Source organism: Mustela lutreola, chromosome X (genome assembly GCF_030435805.1).
Source record: "Mustela lutreola isolate mMusLut2 chromosome X, mMusLut2.pri, whole genome shotgun sequence".
Taxonomy (NCBI): domain Eukaryota; kingdom Metazoa; phylum Chordata; class Mammalia; order Carnivora; family Mustelidae; genus Mustela; species Mustela lutreola.
This window is the reverse complement of record NC_081308.1, coordinates 66,560,571-66,583,528: the sequence shown is the minus strand read 5'-3', so window position 1 is coordinate 66,583,528 and position 22,958 is coordinate 66,560,571. Positions and strand designations below refer to the sequence as shown.

The 22,958-nt window shown below is 37.9% G+C and overlaps 1 protein-coding gene across 1 annotated transcript; it reads left to right on the top strand.

Annotated features, from left to right (window-relative positions):
* The first annotated feature begins 7,847 nt into the window (after nt 1-7,847).
* MAGEE2 (MAGE family member E2) lies at nt 7,848-10,179 on the top strand. The gene has a single exon (XM_059158165.1). The coding sequence runs from the start codon at nt 8,073-8,075 to the stop codon at nt 9,642-9,644; it is 1,572 nt and encodes a 523-aa protein (XP_059014148.1). The 5' UTR covers nt 7,848-8,072; the 3' UTR covers nt 9,645-10,179.
* The last annotated feature ends 12,779 nt before the right edge of the window (nt 10,180-22,958 follow it).

Genomic DNA, 22,958 nt, shown 5'->3' with positions numbered 1-22,958 from the left:
TCAGGGTAGCAATACTTATATAAAAAAATTCAGCTTTAAAAAAAGACATTAGAGACAAAGAAGGACATTTCATAGTGATAAAAGTATCAATACAATAACAGGATATAACATTTGTAAATATCTAGGCACCCAACATTGGAGCACCTAAATACATAAAACAAATGTTAATGGTCATAAAGAGAGAAATTAATGGTAACACAATGACAGTATAGGATTTTAACACTACACTTACATCAACAGGTAAGTCAGCCAGACAAAATCAATACGGAATCTATGTCTTTGAATGATGTCTTATACTAGATGCACATAATGGATATATACAGAATATTCCATCAAAAATTACAGAACATACAGTCTTTACAAGTGCACATGAAACATTCTCTAGAATACTTTTTAAATTATTTATTTATTTATTTATTTGAGAGAGAGAAAAAGAACATAAGCAGGGGCTGGAATAGAGGTGGGAGGGTTAGGGAGAGGAAGACTGCACTGAGTGCAGAGCCTGATATGGGGCTTGATCTCATCACCGTGAGATTAGGACCTGAGCCAAAACCAAGAGTCAGATGCCTAACCAAATGAGCCACCCAAGCACACCCATTCTCCAGAATAGATCACATAATAGGTCATAAAAGAAGCTTCAAAAAATTTAAGAAAACTGAAATAATACCATGGAGCTTTGTTAACCACAATGGTATAAAAGTAGGAAAAAATCACAGGGAAAATAAACCCCACAAACACAAGGAGATTAAAAATTTAATTTTTAAATTAATTTTAAAACTTAAAAATTTAATTTTTAGTTTAAAAAATTTTTAATTTAAAAATTAAAATTAAATTAAATTAAAAAATTTAAAATAAAAATTAGAATTTAAAAAATACATGGAGACAAAAATAAAACACAATGGTCCAAAATCTCTGATACACAGCAAAAGCAGTTGTAAGAGGGAATTGCATAATGAAACAGGGCTACCATAAAAACAAAACAAGAAAAACCTCAAATAAACAATCTACTTTTACCAGAAAAAGAAGGGCAAACAAAGCTGGAGGTTAGTAGAAGAAAGAAAATAATAAAGATCAGAGCAGAAATAAATGATATTAAGACTTAAAAAAATTAAACCATGAGCTGGTTCTTTGAAAAGAAAAAAAAATAGACAAACACTTATTCAAATATATCAAGACAAAAAAGAGAAAGGATCAAAATAAATAAAATAAAAAATAAGGGAGGAGAAGTAACAAACGACATCACAGAAGTACAAAGGAATATAAGAGAGTACTATGAGTAATTATATGCCAATAAACTGGATAACTTATAAGAAGTAGATAAATTCCTAGAAACATACAATCTTTCAAAACTGCACTAAGAAGAAATAGAAAATATGAACAGACATATCACAAGAAATGAAAATTAAGTTGGTAATGAAAAAAACTACCAAAAAATGAAAGTCTGGGACCACATGGATTCACAAGTGCATTTTACTGGACATTTAAAGAAGAGATAATACCTATTATCATTAAACTATTTGAAAAATTAGAAGGAGAGATGCTTCCAAATACATTTTGCTAGTTCAGCATTACCTTTCTATGAAGGCCAGAAAATGACATCACATAAAAAGAAAGTGACAGGTCAGTAACCCTGATGCAATAATCATCAATAAAATATTATCAAACCATATACAACAATACATTAAAAGATCATTCACCATGATCAGGTGGAGTTTATTCCCAGGATTAAGGATGAGTCAATATTTACAAATCAATCAACATGATACACCACATTAACAAAACAAAGTATAAAAATCATATGCTCTTCTCAATAGGTCCAGAAAAAGAATTTGACAAAATACAGCATTCATTCATGATTTAAAAAAAGCCTCACCAAAGTAGGTTTACAGGGAATATACATCAACATAATAAAGGTCATATATGACAAACACACAGGAAACATCATACTCAGTAGGGAAAAAACAGAGCTTTTTTTCTAAGGTAAGGGACAAGACAAGTATGTCCACTCTTCACCACTTTTATTCAACATAATACCAGAAGTCCTAGCCACAGCAATCAGACAAGTAGAAGGAATAAAGGCATTCACATTGGTAAAGAAGAACTAAAACTTTTACTATTGGCACATGACATGATTCTCTATATAGAAGTCCTACAGACCCCACCAAATACTGAAAAAGTAATAAATGAATTCAGTAAAGTCACAAGATATAAAATCGAAGCACAGAAATCCACTCGTTTCTATACACTAATAATGAAACAACAGAAAGAGAAATAAAAAAGCAATTCCATTTATAGTTACAGCAAAAATAATAAAATACCTAGGAATAAACTTAAGGTGCTGAAATAGCTGTACTCTGAAAACTACAAAACATTGATGAGAGGAACTGAGATGACACAAACAAATGGAAAGATATTCTATGCCCCCCCTGAAAGATATTTCCTGTTCATGGGTTAGAAGGAAAATACTATTAAAATACCCATACTACCCAAGTCAATTTACAGATTTAATTCAATCCCTACCAAAATACCAGCATCATTCCCAAAACTAGAACAAAGTATCCTAAAATTTGTATGAAACCACAAAAGATCAAGAATAGCCAAAACAATCTTGAAAAAGAAAAACAAATCTGGAGGTATCACAATTCCAGATTTCAAGTTATCCTACCAAGATAATCAAGACAATATGGTACTTGCACAAAAATAGGCACACAGAACAGTAGAACAGAATACAAAACCCTGAAACAAACCCATGATTATATGGCCACTTAATCTTTGACAAAAGAGGCAAGAATATGCAATGGGAAAAACACAGTCTCTTCAATAAATGGTGTCGTAAAACTAAATAGCTACATGAAAAAAATAAGAAACTGGATCACTTTCTTATACCATACACAAAAATAAATTCAAAAGGGATTAAAGACCTAAAGGTGAGACCTGAAGCCATAAAAATCGTAGAAGACAGCACAGGCAGTATTTCTCTAACATTGGACATAGCAACAATTTTATCAATATGTCTCTTGAGGCAGGAGAAATAAAAACAGAAATAAGCTATTGGGACTGCAGCAAAACAAAAAGCTTCCCTACGACAAAGGAAAAACAATCAATAAAACTAAAAGACAACCTACTGAATAGGAGAAGATATTTGCAAATGACATATCTGATAAAGGGTTAGTATCCTAAATCTATAAAGAACTTGTATAACTGAACACCCCAAAAATAAATAATCCAATTAAAAATGAGCAAAAGACATGAACATACTTTTCTCCAGACATACAGATGGTCAACAGACACATGAAAAGATGTTCATCATCACTCACCATCAGGGAAATGCAAATCAAAACTACAGTGAGATATCATATCACACCTGTCAGAATGGCTAAAATTAAAATCTCAAGAAACAACAGGTGTTGGCAAAGATATGGAGAAAAAGGAGCACTCACGCACTGTTAGTGGAAATGCAAACTGGCGCAAGCACTGTGGAAAACTGTATGGAGGTTCCTTAAAGAGCTAAAAGTAGAACTACGCCGTGATATAGCAATAGCATTATTAGGTATGTATCTGAAGAATACAAGAACACTAATTCAAAGGGATACATATAGCAGCATTATTTACAATAGCCAAATTGCTATTTACAATAACCAAATAGCAACATTATTTACAATAGCCAAATTTACAGTAACCAAATTACAATAACTGAATATTATTCAGCTATCAAAAGGAATGAAATACTGCCATTCGCAAGGATGTGGATGGAGCTAGAGAGTATTATACTAAGGAAAATAAGTCAGTCAGAGAAAGAGAAATACCATATGATTTCACTCATATGTGGAACTTGAGAAACAAAACAGATGATGAAAGTGGAAAAACAAGAGACAGACAAATGAAGAAACAGACTCTTTTATAGAGAACAAACTGATGCTTACCAGAGGGTGAAGGGTGGGGGAATGGATTAAATAGGTAATGGGGTTTAAGGAGTGCACTTGTAATGAGCACCAGGTGATGTATGGAATTGTGGAATCACTTCATTGCATATCTGATTCTGATATAACACTCTATGGTTAACTAACTGGAATAAAAATAAAAATAAACACAAGAAACAACAAATGTTGCCGAGGATGTGGAGAAAAAGGAACTTGTGCACTGTTGGTGGGAATACAAATTGGTACATCCACTGTAGAAAACAGAAGGAAAGCAGAAGTGAGTTGGGGGAAATCGGACGGGGAGAGGAACCATGAGAGACTGTGGACTCTGAGAAACAAACTGAGGGTTTGGGAGGGGAGGAGGGTGGAGATTTAGGTGAGCCCGGTGGGGGGTATTAAGGAGGGCACGTATTGCATGGAGCACTGGGTGTGGTGCATAAACAATGAATCTTGGAACACTGAGAAAAAATAAAATTACCAACAAAACAAAACAAAACAAAAACCAAAGGTGCTAAAGAAGAAAGATACTGCAATAAAAAATTTTGAAGAAAAGAAAAGAAAAAAAAGAAAACAGTTTGGAGTTTCCTCAAAAAGTTAAAAATAGAACTACCCTATGATCCAGCAATTACACTACTGGGTATTTACCCAATGAATGCAAAACACTAATTCAAAAGGATATATGACCACCTGTGTTTATTGCAACATTATTTACAATAGCCAAATTATTGAAGCATTCCAAGCTTCTATCGACAGATGAATGGATAAAGATGTCGTGTGTGTGTGTATGTATATGTATATATGTGTGTGTGTAGGTGTATATATATGTATATGTATATATATAAAATACATATAAAATTAAATCATAAAAAGAATGAAATCTTGCCATTTGCAATAATATGCATGAAGTTAGAAAGTAAAATACTAAACAAAGTAAGTCAGAAAAAAGACAAATACCCTATGATTTCACTCACATGTGGAATTTAAGATATTCATGTTTTTAAATTGCAGAAAGGAGGTCAGAATATATTGCTAGAAGTCCAGAATAGCGAATATGGTCCCATCTTTTTCATTCATGCTTATAATGTAAAATATACCATATGTCACATTCACAGTCACAACTCCTTAATTTTTCATATAAAAAACTAGAATTACATCAGAGACCAGTAGAATATAAATGTCTGAGACCAAGAATATAGCTTAATGTGATTTTGGAGTAGATTTCATGAATGGAAGCGCTGGGAGATAAAAATGAAGATGGAAATTCAAATAGGGACCAATTTGTGAAGGACTGGAAATCTGTGAAATTGGATTAAGATATTATTTCAGAGGTAAAATGCTACCATTCAATGTTGTTTTTTTATTAATAGATGGAAGGTTATTAGAAGTTTTAACTCAGGTGTGCTTGGGTGGCTCAGTGGGTTAAAACCTCTTCCTTCGGCTCAGGTCATGGGCCCAGGGTCTTGGGATTGAGCCCAGCATCGGGATCTCTGCTCAGCGGGGAGCCTGCTTCTCTCTCTCTGCCTGCCTCTTTGCCTACTTGTGATCTCTGTCAAATTGCCTACTTGTGAACTCTGTCTGTCAAATAAATAAATAAAATCTTTTAAAAAAAGTTTTAACCCATAACAAAATGTGAGTTGGGTTTCAGGAAAACATATATGTTTTCTTTTGTGACTGGAGAATAAAAATCCTCTCTGAATCTATACCTTGGCAGCACCTGTCTAGACAAAGAACCTGGTGCTCTCCTGGGGGAATGGAAAGACCAGATTGGGGGGATACTATCAGATCTGATCTCAGTTACACTTTTTTTTTTGCAGCTCAAAATTGGTGCTGCTTTCCACAATATTCTCCTAAGATATAATCAGTACACAAACCACACACTTCTATCTTGTAAAACATACATATTCGTTTGTCTAAACATTGTTTTATATAGCCCAGTTTGGCAAAATCCATGGTCTTGAACTGCCTGCTCTGCTACTGTAAGAAAGCATCTGACATGTAAAAAACGTCCGAGGAAGTGGCCTCCACATGTGAAAGTAGTGTTTTCTGAAGAAATTCCCGAGCACAGGATAACTAAATGTAACAGTATTTATTACCATCAAGAATTTAAGGAAGGATTTCAATTGTGGCTGCAGATGGCAACCTTATGTAATTTTTTTCTCCTTTCCCAACATTTAACCACATAACTTGATGGTTGAGAGCTAGGATTTAGCCCAATTATTTTGATAGCACTCCCTGAAAATAAAGCAGCTGACACTCTTCCTGGTCAAAGTGCTTGGATTATGCTTCCTCAAACCCATGACCAACCTCTAAATAACCAGGCCCTGTTCTGGTGCCGCCATTCCCACCCTGTGGGGCCCCAACCAATTCTGTTATACTGCTAAATTAGAAAGCAGGAAATCCAATTATTCCTGACTCACCATCTGCATCCTCATTTCCCACCCATCCTAGGAGACTTTGGCTCTAGCTACTTTGGCTAACCATCTGTAATGAAAATTTATTTGTACTTTCACAACTCTGGGTCTTTTCTGATAGTGATCCTTCAGCCTAGAATTCCCTTATGGATCCTTTCTATCCTAGCCATCACTTAGAGCTCAATTCCTCCTTGAGGCATGTGCCCCATTCCAAGATATCTCAAACTAAGCTGTAATTACTTGCTTGCTCCTTCTGTGTTTATACCATATGTTAATTGACCCTACATTAGAGCAACTATTTCCATCTACTTTATATGAGTCATTTTATTTATTTTTTTTTAAGATTTTATTTATTTATTTGACAGACAGAGATCACAAGTAGGCAGAGAGGCAGGCAGAGAGAGAGAGAGAGAGGAGGAAGCAGGCTCCCTGCAGAGCAGAGAGCCCGATGTGGGGCTCGATCCCAGGACCCTGGGATCATGACCTGAGCCGAAGGCAGAGGCTTTAACCCACTGAGCCACCCAGGCGCCCCTATATGAGTCATTTTAAATGAATAGGGTTAAACAAACTTTGAATGGCAGATGGTGTCAGAGAAAGTACTTATGCTTGAAATTGACAGACTTGGGTTCAAATTCTGTTCTCTTCCTTTTGTTGCTGCCTGATTTTGAACAGTAAATTCATTTCTCTGACTCAGTTTTCTCATCTGTAAAATGAGGACCATTAAGAGTAGCTACCTCATAGCTAGCATTAAGTGTTTTAATACGGGGCAAGTGGAAGTACCAGAAACTGCCTGGTACATAGTAAATGTTTCATAATGGTTAGCTCTCATTATTATCACCATTTTTGTCATAGTTTTATCATCACCACTATTATCATCGTTTGAACCTACCCCAGAATGTAAACTCCACACAGAAAAAGATAATCATATGTTTGTCCTCTGATGTGCCCGCAGCACCGTGCCTGGCATGAAGTATATACTTAAGAAATGTATGTTGAGTGTGTGGATAAATTAATGGATCCATAAAATAATTCTCATCGTTAGCATCCTCCTCTTCCTCTGTGACTCTTCTACCGTCTCTTAACGTGGTACTTTATACTTCACACAAAAACTACCAATTAAAGGTCACTGAACATCTCCCATCCCTTGTTCATTTTGCTTTACCTCCTTTTTTTGCCCCCTTTCCTTTTTTTAAAATATGTATATTTTTAAATATTTTATTTACTTATTTGACAGACAGAGATCACAAGTAGGCAGAGAGGCAGGAAGAGAGAGAGAGGAAGGGAAGCAGGCTCCCTGCTGAGCAGAGAGCCCGATCCCAAGACTTTAGGATCATGACCTGAGCCGAAGGTAGAGGCTTAACCCACTGAACCACCCAGGTGCCTCACCCCCTTTTTTGAATTCTCTGCCCTAACAAGTTTGAATTCAACAGTAACCATTTCAGCCTAGCCTTGCTGGCAGAGGTAGTGCGCTGGAGGAGGGGGAGGGAGGGGCTGGAAGCGGGGCGTGGCCACCATGCCGCAGAAGCAGACTGCGCCTGCGTAGGCTGCGGCAAAGCTAAGCACTGAGAAGGTCGCGGTCATTGCTCCTTGCTGTTTGTATGGAAAGATCACTGCTCTCACCAGCTCTCACTCCCGATCCTGGGTCTCCAGCTTAGGACTTGGGCCGAGGCTCCAGCATTCCTACCATCCTCTCTCTGACAGATTGCTGACTTCCCCGTTCCTGCTCCTGGCTCCTGGAACCATGTCTCTGGTAAGCCAGAATGCGCGCCGCGGCAGCGCAGAGACCGCTGCAGATTACAGCGACTGCCAGGGTGAGATGCAGGCTAGTAACGCCTCCGGGGCCCCGACCTCCATGCTAGTTCCCCAGGCTCTCCAGGGCTCTCATACGCCAATCAGCCCTCAGGGTGCCAGCGCTTCCCAGGCTGCGCAGGACCCGAACGACCTCGAGGTCCTAATCGAAGAGCAGTCCCAACGTTTGGGGGCGCTCAGGGTCCACGACCCTCTGGAAGACAGGTCGATTGCTTTGGTGAATTTCATGCGAATGAAAAGCCAAACCGAAGGTTCTATCCAGCAGGCAGAGATGCTGGAGTTCCTCAGAGAATACTCAGATCAGTTCCCTGAGATCCTCAGACGAGCCTCAGCTCACCTGGATCAGGTCTTTGGGTTGAACCTGAGGGTTCTTGATCCCCAGGCTGACATTTACAACCTAATCAGCAAACGGGGTTTCCAGACCACTGATCGGATAGCAGAATCCCTGGATGTGCCAAAGGCAGGTCTTCTGGCCTTGGTCCTAGGCCACATCCTCCTGAATGGTAACCGGGCAAGAGAAGCATCCATTTGGGACCTTCTGTTAAAGGTTGATTTGTTGGGTGATCCCCAGAGGATCAACAACCTTTTTGGGAACACAAGGAACCTGCTCATTACTGACTTTGTGCGCATGCGGTTCTTGGAGTACTGGCCAGTGTATGGCACTAATCCCCTTGAATTTGAGTTCTTGTGGGGCTCTAGAGCCCACAGGGAAATCACAAAGATGGAAGCCCTGAAGTTTGTGGCAGAGGCCCATGATGAAGAACCCTGGAGCTGGCCTGAAGAATATAACAAGGCCCTAGAAGCTGACAAAGCCAAAGAAAGAAGACAGGCTGCTGGCTTGGAATTCTGGTCAGAGGACACTATGAATGATAAGGCCAATGATTTGGTCCAGTTGGCCATTAATGTCACTGAGGAGTTGCTGCCTATACATCAGGATGAGCTACTGGCTCACACTGGCAAAGAATTTGAGGAAGTGTTCCCAAATATCCTCAGTCGAGCTACTCTAATCCTTGATCTGTTCTATGGGTTCTCTCTGATTGAGGTTGATACCAGTGAGCACATATACCTCCTTGTCCAGCAACCGGAATCAGAAGAAGAGCAAATGATGTTAGACAGCCTGGGGAGACCCCCTCAAGAATATGTGATGCCAATTTTGGGTTTGATCTTCCTGATGGGCAACCGTGTCAAAGAGGCCAACATCTGGAACATGCTTCGAAGATTTGGTGTGGATGTAGGAAGAAAGCATGCCATCACCTGCAAGCTTATGAGACAGCGCTACTTGGAATGCAGGCCACTGTCCTACTCTAATCCAGTTGAATATGAGCTTCTGTGGGGTCCTCGTGCTCACCTTGAAACTACCAAAATGAAAGCCTTGGAGTATATGGCCAGGCTCTACAGAAAGCAACCACAGGACTGGCCAGAGCAATATAGGGAGGCTGTTGAAGATGAGGAAGCCAGAGCCAGATCTGAGGCAACTGCCATGTTCTTTTTTGGCTCCATGTGAAATCTGGGGAAATGTATCACTTTAGTTGTGTGGCATCAGTTAAAGAGGCCCTGGGAAAATGGGCACTGGGGCCCCAAATCAGAAGTCAGTCGGGGCTGGGGTGGAAAGTACACACTGTGCTTGCTATTGTGTCCTATTCCTAATGGTACTTCCTTCCTTCCTTATAATGTACCCTTGAATTAGGTTCATGATCAATGTTTATAAATAAAATTGCTCATTTACCATTCCTGTCTTATTTTAATGTAAAAGCTCAGATAGTTGTGTAAAATGTATTGGTAATATTTACATCTTTCTATGATGTGGAGAATATAAAGTTGTTCTTTAACTGTTTGAAATACTTAGTAAAATGGTGTGGTGCACAAGTTAAGTAACAATAGTAACAACACACAAAACAAAAACAAACACAAAATCACTTATCTGTGGATGCCTTCTTTGTGTCTTTTCTTGTGTAAGGAAAAAAAAAAAAGCTGGCATTTACCTGTATTTGCTTTGCTGTTCCAAAATGTAGTGAAAAATAAAATTATAATGAATTAGACCCTATGCTTAAGCAATCTTTTATTCAACAAATATTTATTAAGCACCTGCCATGCTCTGTGCTTAGAATATAAAGGTGAAGAAGACCCTGCTGAACCCCCTGGCCTTAAGGGGGAGGGGCCATGGAAGTAAACCAGTAATTGTTTTATTGCTGTGACAAGATGTATAATAAGGATAAGCTTAGAGTGCTAGGAGAGGCCACAGGAGTAACTTCCAGCTAAATGGTAGGTGCTGGGAGGGGACAGTGGAGAAGGCAATGGGGCACAAGAAGGGGTAGGGGAGGGGGAGGAGGTATCACGCAAAGGATTAGTGGGGGATTGGACGAGGTGGTGATAGGGGATATTGAGGTGGTATGGAGGGCTGAGGACAAGTTGTCTTTTAGTTACTTCTATTCCAGGACCCAAGGTTGGAGTGGGGGAGGGAGAGATTGTTTGTGAAGTCAGGATCAGTATGTAAAACACCTTTTGTGGGATTCACAAAGACAATGTTCAGTTAAAGGGGGAGGTGGGAGAGGGAAGCCTGTGGCAGAGATAAGGAAGACCCATATTCTCGAGAGTAGGTCTTAGGAATCAACAGTGGTTCTCCTGAAAGCAGCTGGTCTTGGATATTGGGTCAAATCGAACAATCCACCTGGAGCTCTGCCGAGCAACCTTTGCCAGTGCAGTTTATTTCTGCACCTAAGCTGTTAAGGTGAGCACTTTGGCTATCTTCATCCTGATCCTTCACGTAGCTTCTAACCCTGCTCAGGGCTCTCCCTAAGCTTTCCCTAGAAAGCCTGCAAATAGCAATCTCTATAAAGGAGGCCTTGGCTCAGGAGTGGATGTTATATGGAAAGTCACCGATGATGCAGGGGGGAGGGTGCCTATCAGTGACATAGGTTTTATGTTTCCTCACCCCCTAGTAACCATAAGTTTTCTGTCCTTTAATCCATTTAATCACTAAGGGCTACCCCCAAACTGCCACCTCCTAACATAGGAAAGAAGACTCTCCTCACATTTTCGTCAGCCTCGGGAAGAGAATGACACAACCGTTTTGCCGGGGGAGGGGACGAGAAGAAGGGAGGTGAACAGTGTTGGTCCCAAATCCCGCTGCCTGCAGAAGTCAAATTACAACTGCCTGCTTGAGAAAGCCACTGCGCATGCGCACTCCGCGGTTGCCCGGGAGATACAACCCCCACCTTGTCTCAGTGATCTTCCCTATCATAGCATTCCGGGAAAAACTGAACACTAAGGGCAGGATTTTCAGTAATGAGAAAATGCGTAGCTAGAGAGCTAGAGCTAAAGGGGTTCTGGAAAATGGGATGGGGGTGGAGTTGTGAGGTAGGAGAGTATCTGAGTAGGATCTTGCCTACGTGCTGAGAGCCTCTCTTTCTTTAGTCTCCTTGAACCCTTAAACTGTACATGCTTGTAGGATAGGAGAGAGGCGGAGGTGGATTAACATATCAAGTTTTCCTTGCTCTGGTTTTTTGGATGGTGCAGTTTCTGGATCCTTGAGAACGCCAGGATCCAGGGATCTGGGAGTACCTATAGAGAGACACCTGCCAAGAAGAAGGTATAGCATCCAGACCTACAATAGCATAAAGCTGCCAACTTCTTTGGCACTAAATTTGTACTAGGTACTGTGCTGGGTTCTGCACCTCCTTTAGCTCTAATCTCTCCACCAGTTCTCCAAGAAGCATTTTTATAGCCTCATTTGACAGTGTAGGAAACAGGTTTAAATAATATGCCCAAGGTCACATAGGCAGTTGATGAATGCTGGGACTGGAGTCTAGGGCTGCCTTTGGCTATGGTTCACACTCTTTCCAGTACATTACACCATAGGCCCCCTCCACCTTGTGCTATGTCTTCACTCAAATTTATTGATTCTCAAGAAATATAAGGAAGGGCTGCATGACATGATGGAAGGGGCAAGACAACAGCCATCTGGAGGAGGATGAAAGTGAGGCTGAAATTTTCCAGGCTCTTAACTTGTGCTATCACACAGGCTCCATCAGAGCTGTCTAGGTGCAGAAAGTGCATTTTCTTTTAATGTTCCTACTCTGTCCTATGAGTCTTCCCCAATTTGCCCTCTTCCTGCAAGCTTCCAGCCTTATCTGCTGCTTATCTCCCACCCAGAGAAACTCAAACATCAGCATTTCTGGGCCCCTAGAAATGTTGGAAATGTGTTTTGTAATCCTGAAAGAACAATGACCTGACAGAGCTCATGTTTTGCCAAGGGGAGCCCAGGAAGCAAAAACAGAAGTGGGAAAAAGCCCCTGGGTCAAAGACGCCACTTGTAGTTTTCCAGCAGTGACAAAGCTGAGACTTGAATGGAGCACATGCCTATGGTGAGGGAAAGGTTGTAGTCTCTCTTTGGCTATAGCCATTCCTCTGAAGGCCATTAGAGGTCTGGGTACTCTCTTTTTTACACAGACAAAATTAGAATTAGCATCCCCTAGGATAAATGGTGATGGAAGTGGGTGTCTGGTAAACAAGACTTATAAATGATACTGCATGAATTAATTCAATGTATAATCACTGTTAAGCCTTTAAACACTGAACCAAGTATCCTTTTTATCTGTGTGAATTAATTTGGAAAATGGTATAGTCTTGAGTACATTTGCAGACTCTTTGGGCCATCAATATCACAAGTATTGAAATTTTGGCCAAGTTAGGGCTTGCAGAATTGGTGTTGGTTAGATATGGGCTCATAATCCTATATATACTATATCATTCAGATTATCCTTTGATCCTTCCTGGAAAAAAAAAAAAAATGACGAGAACATATTCACCTTCAGTGGCTAAGGCCCAGGAGTGTCCTCTTCTGGAGAAGATGGGTGGTTAGGGAAGACTTTTCATGCCTTCTTTCCATCAGTTTCCATATATACACTGAAGCCATCAAAATGAACATTATAATTCAAGAAAAAGCTGAGCTGGACTGGCATGTGAATGTCAAGGCAATTCTCTCAGCTGTAGGATTGCTGCCCCTAAACCCTCTGATACCAGCAATCTAGACCAGCCAGTAAGTACCCTTTAAGTTCAGACAAGGACCCCACAGTCTCCTCCTTCCTTTCCAGACAGTGAGATTTCTCACTCTAGTTTCTTTTCCCCCTCAGTGAGTACCTGGCAATGTCGTAAGGAATTCTCTGCAGACAGGGTTTGAAGTTAGTTGTAAAGAAAGCTGGAAAAGAATGATCAGAGTGGGCCTTAGCTCTCTCGGACATTTCTGTTCTAGGCCTCATATGAATACACTAAGCATATGATAAGGAGGGGGTGGTATATCAGAATGATTATGAACTCTGAATCTGGACAATGCTGGCTCTCTCACTTCCTGGCTGTGTGTGACCTTGGGCAAGTTACTTAAAACTATTTTCAAGAAATTGATAGAGAAGCCCAGGGTCACACACTTACTATTTGATGATGTCAGAACTATAACCCAGGCCAGTTGTACCTTAGTCTAGTGATATGTCGATTCTTTACACTGCTTTTAAGACTACTTGTCAAAACCTTGGTAGCGGAGTTCAAATGAAAACAGATTTCTTAGAAATACTAGTATTTGGGTTTTTTAAACAATTATTTCAGGTGAATGTTAGCCCCAGGTAGTTATAAATTATAATGTTTAGCTGCACTAATAACATATTATTTGCAAACACCCACCCACAAGACACTTTTCTAGGGGCTTCTGTGTGATCTCTTTAAACAGGTTTCAGTGACTATTAGGAATCACCTGCTTTACATACCACGGAGGGAGTCCCAGTGAGGATTACTTTTCTGATAAAAGGGCAGGGTTAGGGGTGCCTGGGTGGCTCAGTTGGTTAAATGTCTGCCTTCACCTCAGGTCATGATCCTGGAAGAAGCCTTCTTCTCCCTCTCCCTTGCTGCTCCCCGTGCTTGTGCTCCCTTTCTCTGCTCTCTATTTCTCAAATAAATAAAGTCTTTAAAAAAGAAAAAAAACCTGGTGATTCACAGACCTGGGGATAAAAATATATGTATATAAAAAATATATGTTTATAAAAAATAAAAAATAAAAAAAACCTGAAAAAAAAAAAAAAAAAAAAAAAAAAAAAAAAAAAAAGAAAAAAAAGGCTGGGTTAGGGAGGGAGTTGGGAACTCAATCCTAATGTCTGAGCAGCCTTATTTCTTATTTTATTTCTTATTTTTATTTGAGTATTTGATATGGTAATGTTACACTAGTTTCAGGTATACAACTTAGTAATTTGACAAGTTTATACATTATACTATGTTATCCACAAGTGCAGCTACCATCAGTCATGTTACATCCCTATTGCAATATTGACTGTATTCCTTAGGTTGTGCCTTTTACTCCCATGACTTACTCATTCCATAACTGCAGGCTTGTAACTTCATCCAATTTGTCCAACCCCTCAGTCTTTCCCCTCTAGCAACCATCAGTTTGTTTTCTGTATTTATAGATGTGATTCTGCTTTTTGTTTGTCTATTCATTTTTTTGAGATTCCACTTGTGAGTAGTATCTGCCCTTTTCAGTATGACTTATTTCAGTTAGCATAATACCCTCTAGGTCCATCCATGTTGTCTTAAATGGCACAATATCTTCCTTTTAATGGTGGTGTAATATTTCATTATACATATATTTTTTACACCTTCATCTAATGATGTGCACTTAGGGTGTTTCCATATCTTGGCTGTTGTAAACAATGCTGCAATAAATATAGGAGTGCATATGTCTTTTCAAATTAGTGTTGTTTTCTTTGGGTAGATACCCAGTAGTGAAATCATTAGATCATACATTATTTCTGGGTTTTTTTGGACAAAACTCCATATTGTTTTCCACAGCAGTTATGCTAATTTACATTTCTACCAACAGTGCACAAGGGTTCTTTTTTCTCCACATCCTCACTGACACTTGTTATTTCTTGTCGCTTTGATTTTAGCCATTCTTACTGTTGTAAGGTGATAAGTAATCGTGATTTTGATTCATATCTCCCTGATGATGAGTGATATTGAACATCTTTTCAAGTGTCTGTTGGTCATCTGTCTTCTATGGAAAATTGCCTATTCAGTTTCTCTGCCCACTTTTTCTCAAAGATTTATTTATTTATTTGAGAAACGGAGAGCTCAAGTAGGCAAAGAGGCAGGCGTGGGAGCAGGGAGGGGGAAGCAGGCTCCCTGCGAAGCAGAAAGCCCTATGTGGGGATGGATCTCAGGACCCTGGGATCATGTCCTGAGCAGAGGCTTTAACCCACTGAGCCACCCAGGCACCCTTCTGCCCACTTTTTAATTGGACTGTTTGTTTCTGTAAGTGTTGAGCTAATAAGTTCTTCATATATTTTGGATAGTAACCCCTTCTTGGATAAATCATTGCAAGTATCTTCTCCCATTCAGTAGGTTGCTTTTGTTTAGTTGATGGTTTCCTTCACTGTAAACTTTTTTTTTTTATTTTGATGTAGTCCCAATAATTTATTTATGCTTTTGTTTCCCTTGCCTTAGGAGATATATCTAGAAAAATGTTCTATGGCCAATGTCAGAGAAATTACTGCCTGTGCTCTCTTCTAGGATTTTTATGGTTTCAGGTCTCATGTTTAGGTCTTAAATTCATTTTGAGATTATTTTTCTGTATGGTGTTAGAAAGTGGTCCAGTTTCATTCTTTTACATGTAGCTATCCAGTGTTCCTAGCATCATTCATTGAAGAGACTGTCTTCTCCCCATTTGATATTCTTGCCTCCTTTGTCATAGATTAATCGACCATATAATCATGGGTTTATTTCTGGGTTCTCTATTTTGTCCTTTATTCTATTGACCTATATAGCCTGTTTTTGTGTTAGTACCATACTGTTTTGATTACTACAGCTTTGTATACCTTGAAATTTAGAATTGTGATACCTCCACTTTTTTCTTTCTTGGCATTACTTTGGCTATTTAGGGTCTTCTGTGGCCCCCTACAAATTTTAGAATTATTATGTGAAATAGTATATATTCTGTGGTCCCATACAAATTTTAGGATTATTACAGAGGCAGAGGCTTAACTGACTGAGCCACCAGGCGTCCCTGCCCAGTTTGGTTTAACAAGCAATTGATGAACACCTGCTATATGCTGGCCTTGTTATAGTAGACTCTGGGGAACAGAGATGAATCAAATGTGGCCCCCACCTTATCTATGTTCTAATTTTCTGTTCAGCTGTGAGTCTGTACAACTATATAACTTATCTATTAAGGTTTTATTCCAATATGTAACTTTTTTGTTTCTAGAATTTCTAATTGTTTCTTTTTCAAAAAGAAACTTTTACTTTTACTTTTTCAAAAAGAAACATGTTACTTTTTTCAAAATAAGGATGCTCTTCCTTTTTTATGGATTCCAGTCCCTTTTTCATCTCTTTAAACATTTTAATCAGTTTTATTTTAAAATTTTAAATATTTGCCCATTTTTTTCCTTAATTCATCTATTGGGTCTACTCAGTATCTAATGGTGGTGAGTTTTCTTTTTCCTTTAAGTTGTTTTTCAGAATTTTATTTATTTGCCAGAGAGAGAGAGCGAGAGCACAAGCAGGGGGAGCACCAGGCAGAGGAAGAAGCAAGCTCCCCGCTGAGCAGGAAGCCTGATGTGGGACTCAATCCCAGGATCCTGAGATCATGACCTGGGCTGAAGGCAGATGCTTAATGACTGAGCCACCCAGGCGTCCCAGTGGTGAGTTTTCACATGTGCTTTATAACTCATGTCTGTGTGCTAATTTTTAGTAGGCATTACCTTCTAAGACACTCTCAGGCTATCTCTGCTGCCAGTTTTTTCAGCTTGGAGAGAAAGGACGAAGTTACATGTAGTCTGGTGCAGCTGTTCCACTGCAGTCCTTCAAGCACAGACACAATGTCTTTCTGAGCTTTGAGGCTCTTTGAGTCTCCTCTGAAAAGAATACCTTCTGCTCCATGGAAATCTTCTCCTATACATATGTCTTTAAGATATTTACCCAAATATGGGGCACCTGGGTGGCTCAATGGGTTAAAGCCTCTGCCTTCGGCTCAGGTCATGATCTCAGGGTCCTGGGATCAAGTCCTGCATCCGGCTCTTTCCTCAGCAGGAAGCCTGCTTCCCTCTTTCTCTCTGCCTGTCTCTCTGCCTACTTGTGATCTGTCTCTCTGTCAAATGAATAAATAAAATCTTTTAAAAAAGAGAGATTTACCTGAATCTGTGCTGCCTTTTATGATTCAGTGCCCTTATAATTTACTTCTTTTATAAATCTTTAGTGTCATTTCAATGGGACTTGGGAAATAAAGGGAAAAGAGAGATGTAATTCCACATCTTGACCAGAACACAGCGTTTATTTTAATAGGTAAAAGTTGAAGTCAACTTAAATTCTCACAGCATATACTTTAGTTTTAATTGTTAGTAGAATTAGGGTCCCCCTTTCAATGGAACAGTATAAAATATTTGGGAATGATGGAGTAGAAGACTATTAAAGAATAACAAATGATATTCGAAACATTGTTAACTATAAAATGAAAGCTCTGAAATAATTTGGTCAATATTATCTTTATGTACAAAAATTGGAAACATATTTTTAAAAATTATGCATGGTGATGTGGTAGACAAAATAATAGTCTCTCAAATATGTCCATGTCATGATCTCTGAAACTAATGAATTAGTTACTTTACATGGCAAAAAGGACTTTTCAGATATGATTGGATTAAGGATGCTGAGATAGGGAGATTAGAGATTATCCTGGATTATCCAGATGGACCCAATGTAATCACAATAGTCTTTATAGGAGGGTGGCAGGAGGATCAGAATTAGTGGTAGGGGTTGTGACAAAGGAAGCAAGAGACTGAAGTGATGTGAGGAAAAGTTCATGAGCCAAGATATACAAACAGCCTCTAGACACTGAAAAATGCAAGGAAATGGATTTTCCCCCCAGAGACTTGAGATAGAATTAGCCTTGTTGAGACTTTGACTTTTGTCCAGTGAGGCTAATTTTGGACTTCTGACCTCCAGAATTATAAAATAATAATACTAGCAAGCTTGTGGCAATTTGTTACAGAAGCAATAGGAAAGTAATACAAGTGCTTACCATAAGGTAGAGAAATTCAGAGTAATTTAAGTTTCTACTTGGCTTGAAAAAAATTAAGGTTCAAATAAACATCATACAATGTCTAAAGCAGCTGAAACTGTCAATAACAGTAAAACTCTGGTTGTCAGCTTATGACCCTAGAATATAAAAGTATTATAATATCCATGGTAGGAGAATGCAGAAGGAAAAAATGCATGTACTTACATGTCTCATAGAAATATAAATTAGTAGTGGGTTATACGAGGCTACATTAAATAGTACATGAAAATTTTAAAGAAATGATTATGTTGTAGTACACTGCAGTTCCATTTCTAAGAATGAATTGCGAGAAACGATTTTTGGATGTGAACTTACATTTGGCTTCGAGGATTATTCCAGACTTATTTAAATGAGGAAAAAATGCCAACTAAAAACACCAACTAACTCTTCAGTAACATTTGATTAGTAAGGGAAATAAAAGTCTATCTATGTAATTGAATGGCATACAGACATTAGAAGTGATGATATACAGTAATAGTTAATGGCAAACAAGTTACTTTAGGAGACAATATTAACAGTGTAACTTAATTTCCATGGAATGAAAAAGGACTATTTCTCTAGCCACATTATAATTTTATTCATCTTTGGTTAGTAATTTGGCAGGTACTATTTTTGCATATATTGTAATCACACTTTCTTAATTTTCCACAGTGAAATTATATTTGTTCTAATGAAGAAAATACCAAAGGTAAACTGTGATGACCTCTTTCTTTTGAAAAGTGAAAAAATAACTTTTTAAATGATTTTATTTATTTATTTTTTTTGACAGAGAGACACAGAGGGAGAGGGAATACAAACAGGGTGAATGGGAGAGGGAGAACTGGCCTCCAGTGGAGCAGGGAACCCCATGTAGGGCTTGATCCCAGGATCCTGGGATCACAACTCCAGTGGAAGGCAGATGCCCAATGACTGAGCCACCCAGGAGCCCTGAAAAAAATAATTTTAATGCTTGAATGTGGGTTGAGTTGAGAAAATCTCTTATGCTGTATGTATAGGAGCATAGGTAAAAACAGCTCCTTTCACTGGGTGTGGTGCATAAACAATGAATCTTGTGACACTGAAAAAATAAAATTAAAATAAAACAAAACAAATCAAAACAAAAACCCTAGCTCCTTTATGGAGAGTCTTTCGGTAGCAAAATAACATTTTTGAAGGTTTTCTCAGGAAGTAATCCAGCAGATAAATATATATTTGGCTATATAGAGTCCATAAAAATATTGATTGAATAGGCTTGATTTAAAACAAAAAAATTAGTTACAGAAAATGGGATTTTTTTTCATTAAATTGAATGAAATTCTGTCACAAAACAGGAAGAAGAGAAAAAATATTTCAAGGCACATAAATGTTGAAGATGTATCACTTTATGATAAAAAGCAAATATTTGGTAAGGTTATACTTTTGTATAAATAGGTATATATACATAAAATTTATACAATGAAATAGAATGTTCTCAAATGAAGCTTTTTTTCACACCTTTGTGTTACATGGAATTCTGGTTATTTTTATATCATCTTATCATGGTTTATTAGTTATGTAAAACAAAATACTGGTACTTGGATAACAATATTTTTTTAAAGCCTGAACAAAACAATAAGGAGAACCAAATAGTTTTAGTCAATTAAGTGAACACAGGCCCAATGTAATTAAAGATACACATTGGAGGCATTCATTTGGTTACTGTATCATGGGACCCTTTATTAGAGCAACTTCAATGAAAGCCATTCGGCAACATTTCATTCAAAGCTCTGAAATACACAGGCATTTAAGTGTCACTTAATCTCATGAAATCTTTGTATCATAATTACTTTTGGCTATCAGCACAGATTTAAATACAAGGATGTTCTATTCACCACCACTTATTTAAAATGACAATTTGAATCACACCAAATGCTCAACAATAATAGAAAGGGTTGAGAAAGTAGGATTTGTTCATGAGAATTTAAGATATTACAAACATTGCAAATGATGTCCTAGAAGAATATTTGAAATTGTGGGAAATTGCAAAATGTAGTTTTTAAACATTTTATTTTGAAATAATTACCAGTTCATGGGAAGTTGCAAAGGTAGTACAGAGAGATTCTGTGTACTCATTACCCAGTACTTTCCTAATATTACTGCTATATAGTACAATGTCAAAACCAGGAGACTGACAATGATATAATGTATGTTTATAGTTCTATGTCATTTTACACATGTAACCACCACCATATACAAGATATATAATTATTCTATCCCAGGAAATGTTTTCCCCTTGCCTTTATAATCACATCCACACTTGATTTCATACACACTTCTGCCATCTCTTACTCCTAATAGCCACTGATTTGTTTTCCATCTGTATTATTTTGTCATCTCAAGAATGTTATATAAATAGAATCATATAGCATGTAACTTTTCAGATTGGCTTTTTAACTTAGAATAATACCCTTGAGATCTATCCAAGTTGGTGCATGTATCAATAGTCTGTCCCTTTTTATTGCTGTGTGTATTCCATGGTATGAATGTGCCACAGTTTATTTAATTATTCATCTATTAGAGTACATCTGGGTTGTTTCCAGGATTTCACTATCACAAATAAAACTGATATGAAAAAACTGAGGAAAATTCCCTTGATCCTTAATTTTCTGGGAGTTTTTTTTTTTTTTTTTTTTTTTTTTTTATCATGAACGGCTTTTGAATTTTGTCAAATGCTTTTTTCTGCATTTGATTATATAATTTTTATCTTGTTAATATGGTGGATTGCAGGGGTGCCTGCATGGCTCAGTCAGTTCAGTGTCTGCCTTCAGCTCAGGTCATCATCTCAGGGTCATGGGATCAAGCCTCATGTCAGGCTCCCTGCTCAACAGGGAGTCTGCTTCTCCCTCTCCCTCTGCCCTTCCCTCCCCCAAATCGTGTTCTCTCTCTCTCATGCACTCTCAAATAAATAAAATCTTTTAAAAATATAGATTACATTGATTGATTTTCAAATATTTAACCAGCCTTATATCTATGGGATAAACTCCACTTGATCATGGTGTATATGTATATATACATACACATACAATTTTGTGTATGTACATATATAGCTTAATTCTATTTGCCAATATGTTGTTAAAAATTTTTTCATCTAGGGGCACCTGGGTGGCTCAGTGGGTTAAAGCCTCTGCCTTCAGCTCAGGTCATGATCCCAGAGTTCTGGGATCGAGCCCCACATCGGGCTCTCTGCTCAGCAGGTAGCCTGCTTCCCTTCCTTTCTCTCTGCCTGCCTCTGCCTACTTGTGATCTCTGTTTGTCAAATAAATAAATAAAATCTTTTAAAAAATAAATAAATAAAATTTTTAAAAAAACAATTTCTTCATCTATACTCATAAGCATTATTGGTGTCTTATATTCTCTTTTCACAGTTTGTATGTTTGGGATTTGGTGTCATGGCAATACTGAGTTTATTAGAAAGAACTGGGAAGTTGTCCCTCATATTTTCTGGAAGAGATTGTGTAAAACTGGTGTTAATTCCTATTCAAATATTTGGGAAAATTCTCTAGTGGTGCCATTTAGATTTGGAGTTTATTTTTTGGGGGGAGGGGAGGATCTTTTAAACAGCAAATTCAACTACTTTAATACTGATAGGGTTATTCAAAGCACCTACCTTTGATTGCATGAGTTGTAGTAATACCTGCTTTTCGTTTTTTCCTAAGTTGTAAAATTTATGTATGAAGATTTGTTCATAGTGTTCTCTTGTTACCTTTTGACATCTGCAGGGTGTGTAGTGATACCCATTATTCCATTCATGATGTAAGTAATTTGTGTTTCCTATCTTTTTTTTAATTCATTAGTCTTGCTAGAGTTTTATTAAATTTACTCATTTTCTTAAAGACCCAACTTTTTAATTTATGGTTTTATCTTTACTGATTTTCTCTTTTCAACTTTGGATTCTTTTGAAGCACGTTTTTAACTTCTTCTAGATGTCTAGATTTCCTCTTTTCTTTCTGATGTTGATATCTACTTTGCTTTTCTGTGTTTAGAAACACACTGTGTATTATTTCAGTATTGAGAATTTGTTGAGGTTTTTTTATATTGCCCAAGACATGATCTATTTCATTATATGTTCTTTGGGCATTTGAAAAGTGTATTCTGTTTTTGTTGGGTAGAGTGTTGTATAAATGTCAGCTGGATCCTGTTGACTGACAGTGTTATTGAGTTTTTCTATATCCTTAGTGAATTTCTGTGTAATTGTTTTATGAACAATTTATAGAAGTCTTGCAGTTATCAACTACAATTGAAGCTATGTCTATTTCTCCATTTAGTTCTATCAATTTTTGCTTCATACATTTTACAGTTATTGTTTGATACATACATACTAGGACTTACATATCTTCTGAGATAATTTATTCTTTTATTTTGTAATTCTCTTCTCTGTCCTTGAAAATTTTCCTTGCTCTGAATATGCTTTATCTGACATTGATATAGCCACTCTTGCTTTTTCTTGATGATTGTGTTGTATAGCTTTTCCCATTCTATTTCTTTCAGCATACGTGTTATCATTATATTTAAAATGAGACTTTATAAATAACATATAGTTGGGCAATGAGTTTACTTCTATATTTTTAAAGACTTTATTTATTTATTTGAGAGAGGGAGCATGAGAGAGAGCATGCACAAGTGGGGGGAGGGCAGAGGGAGAGGAAGAAGCAGACTCCCCACTGATTAGGGAGCCTGATGCGGGACTGGATCCTAGGAACCTGG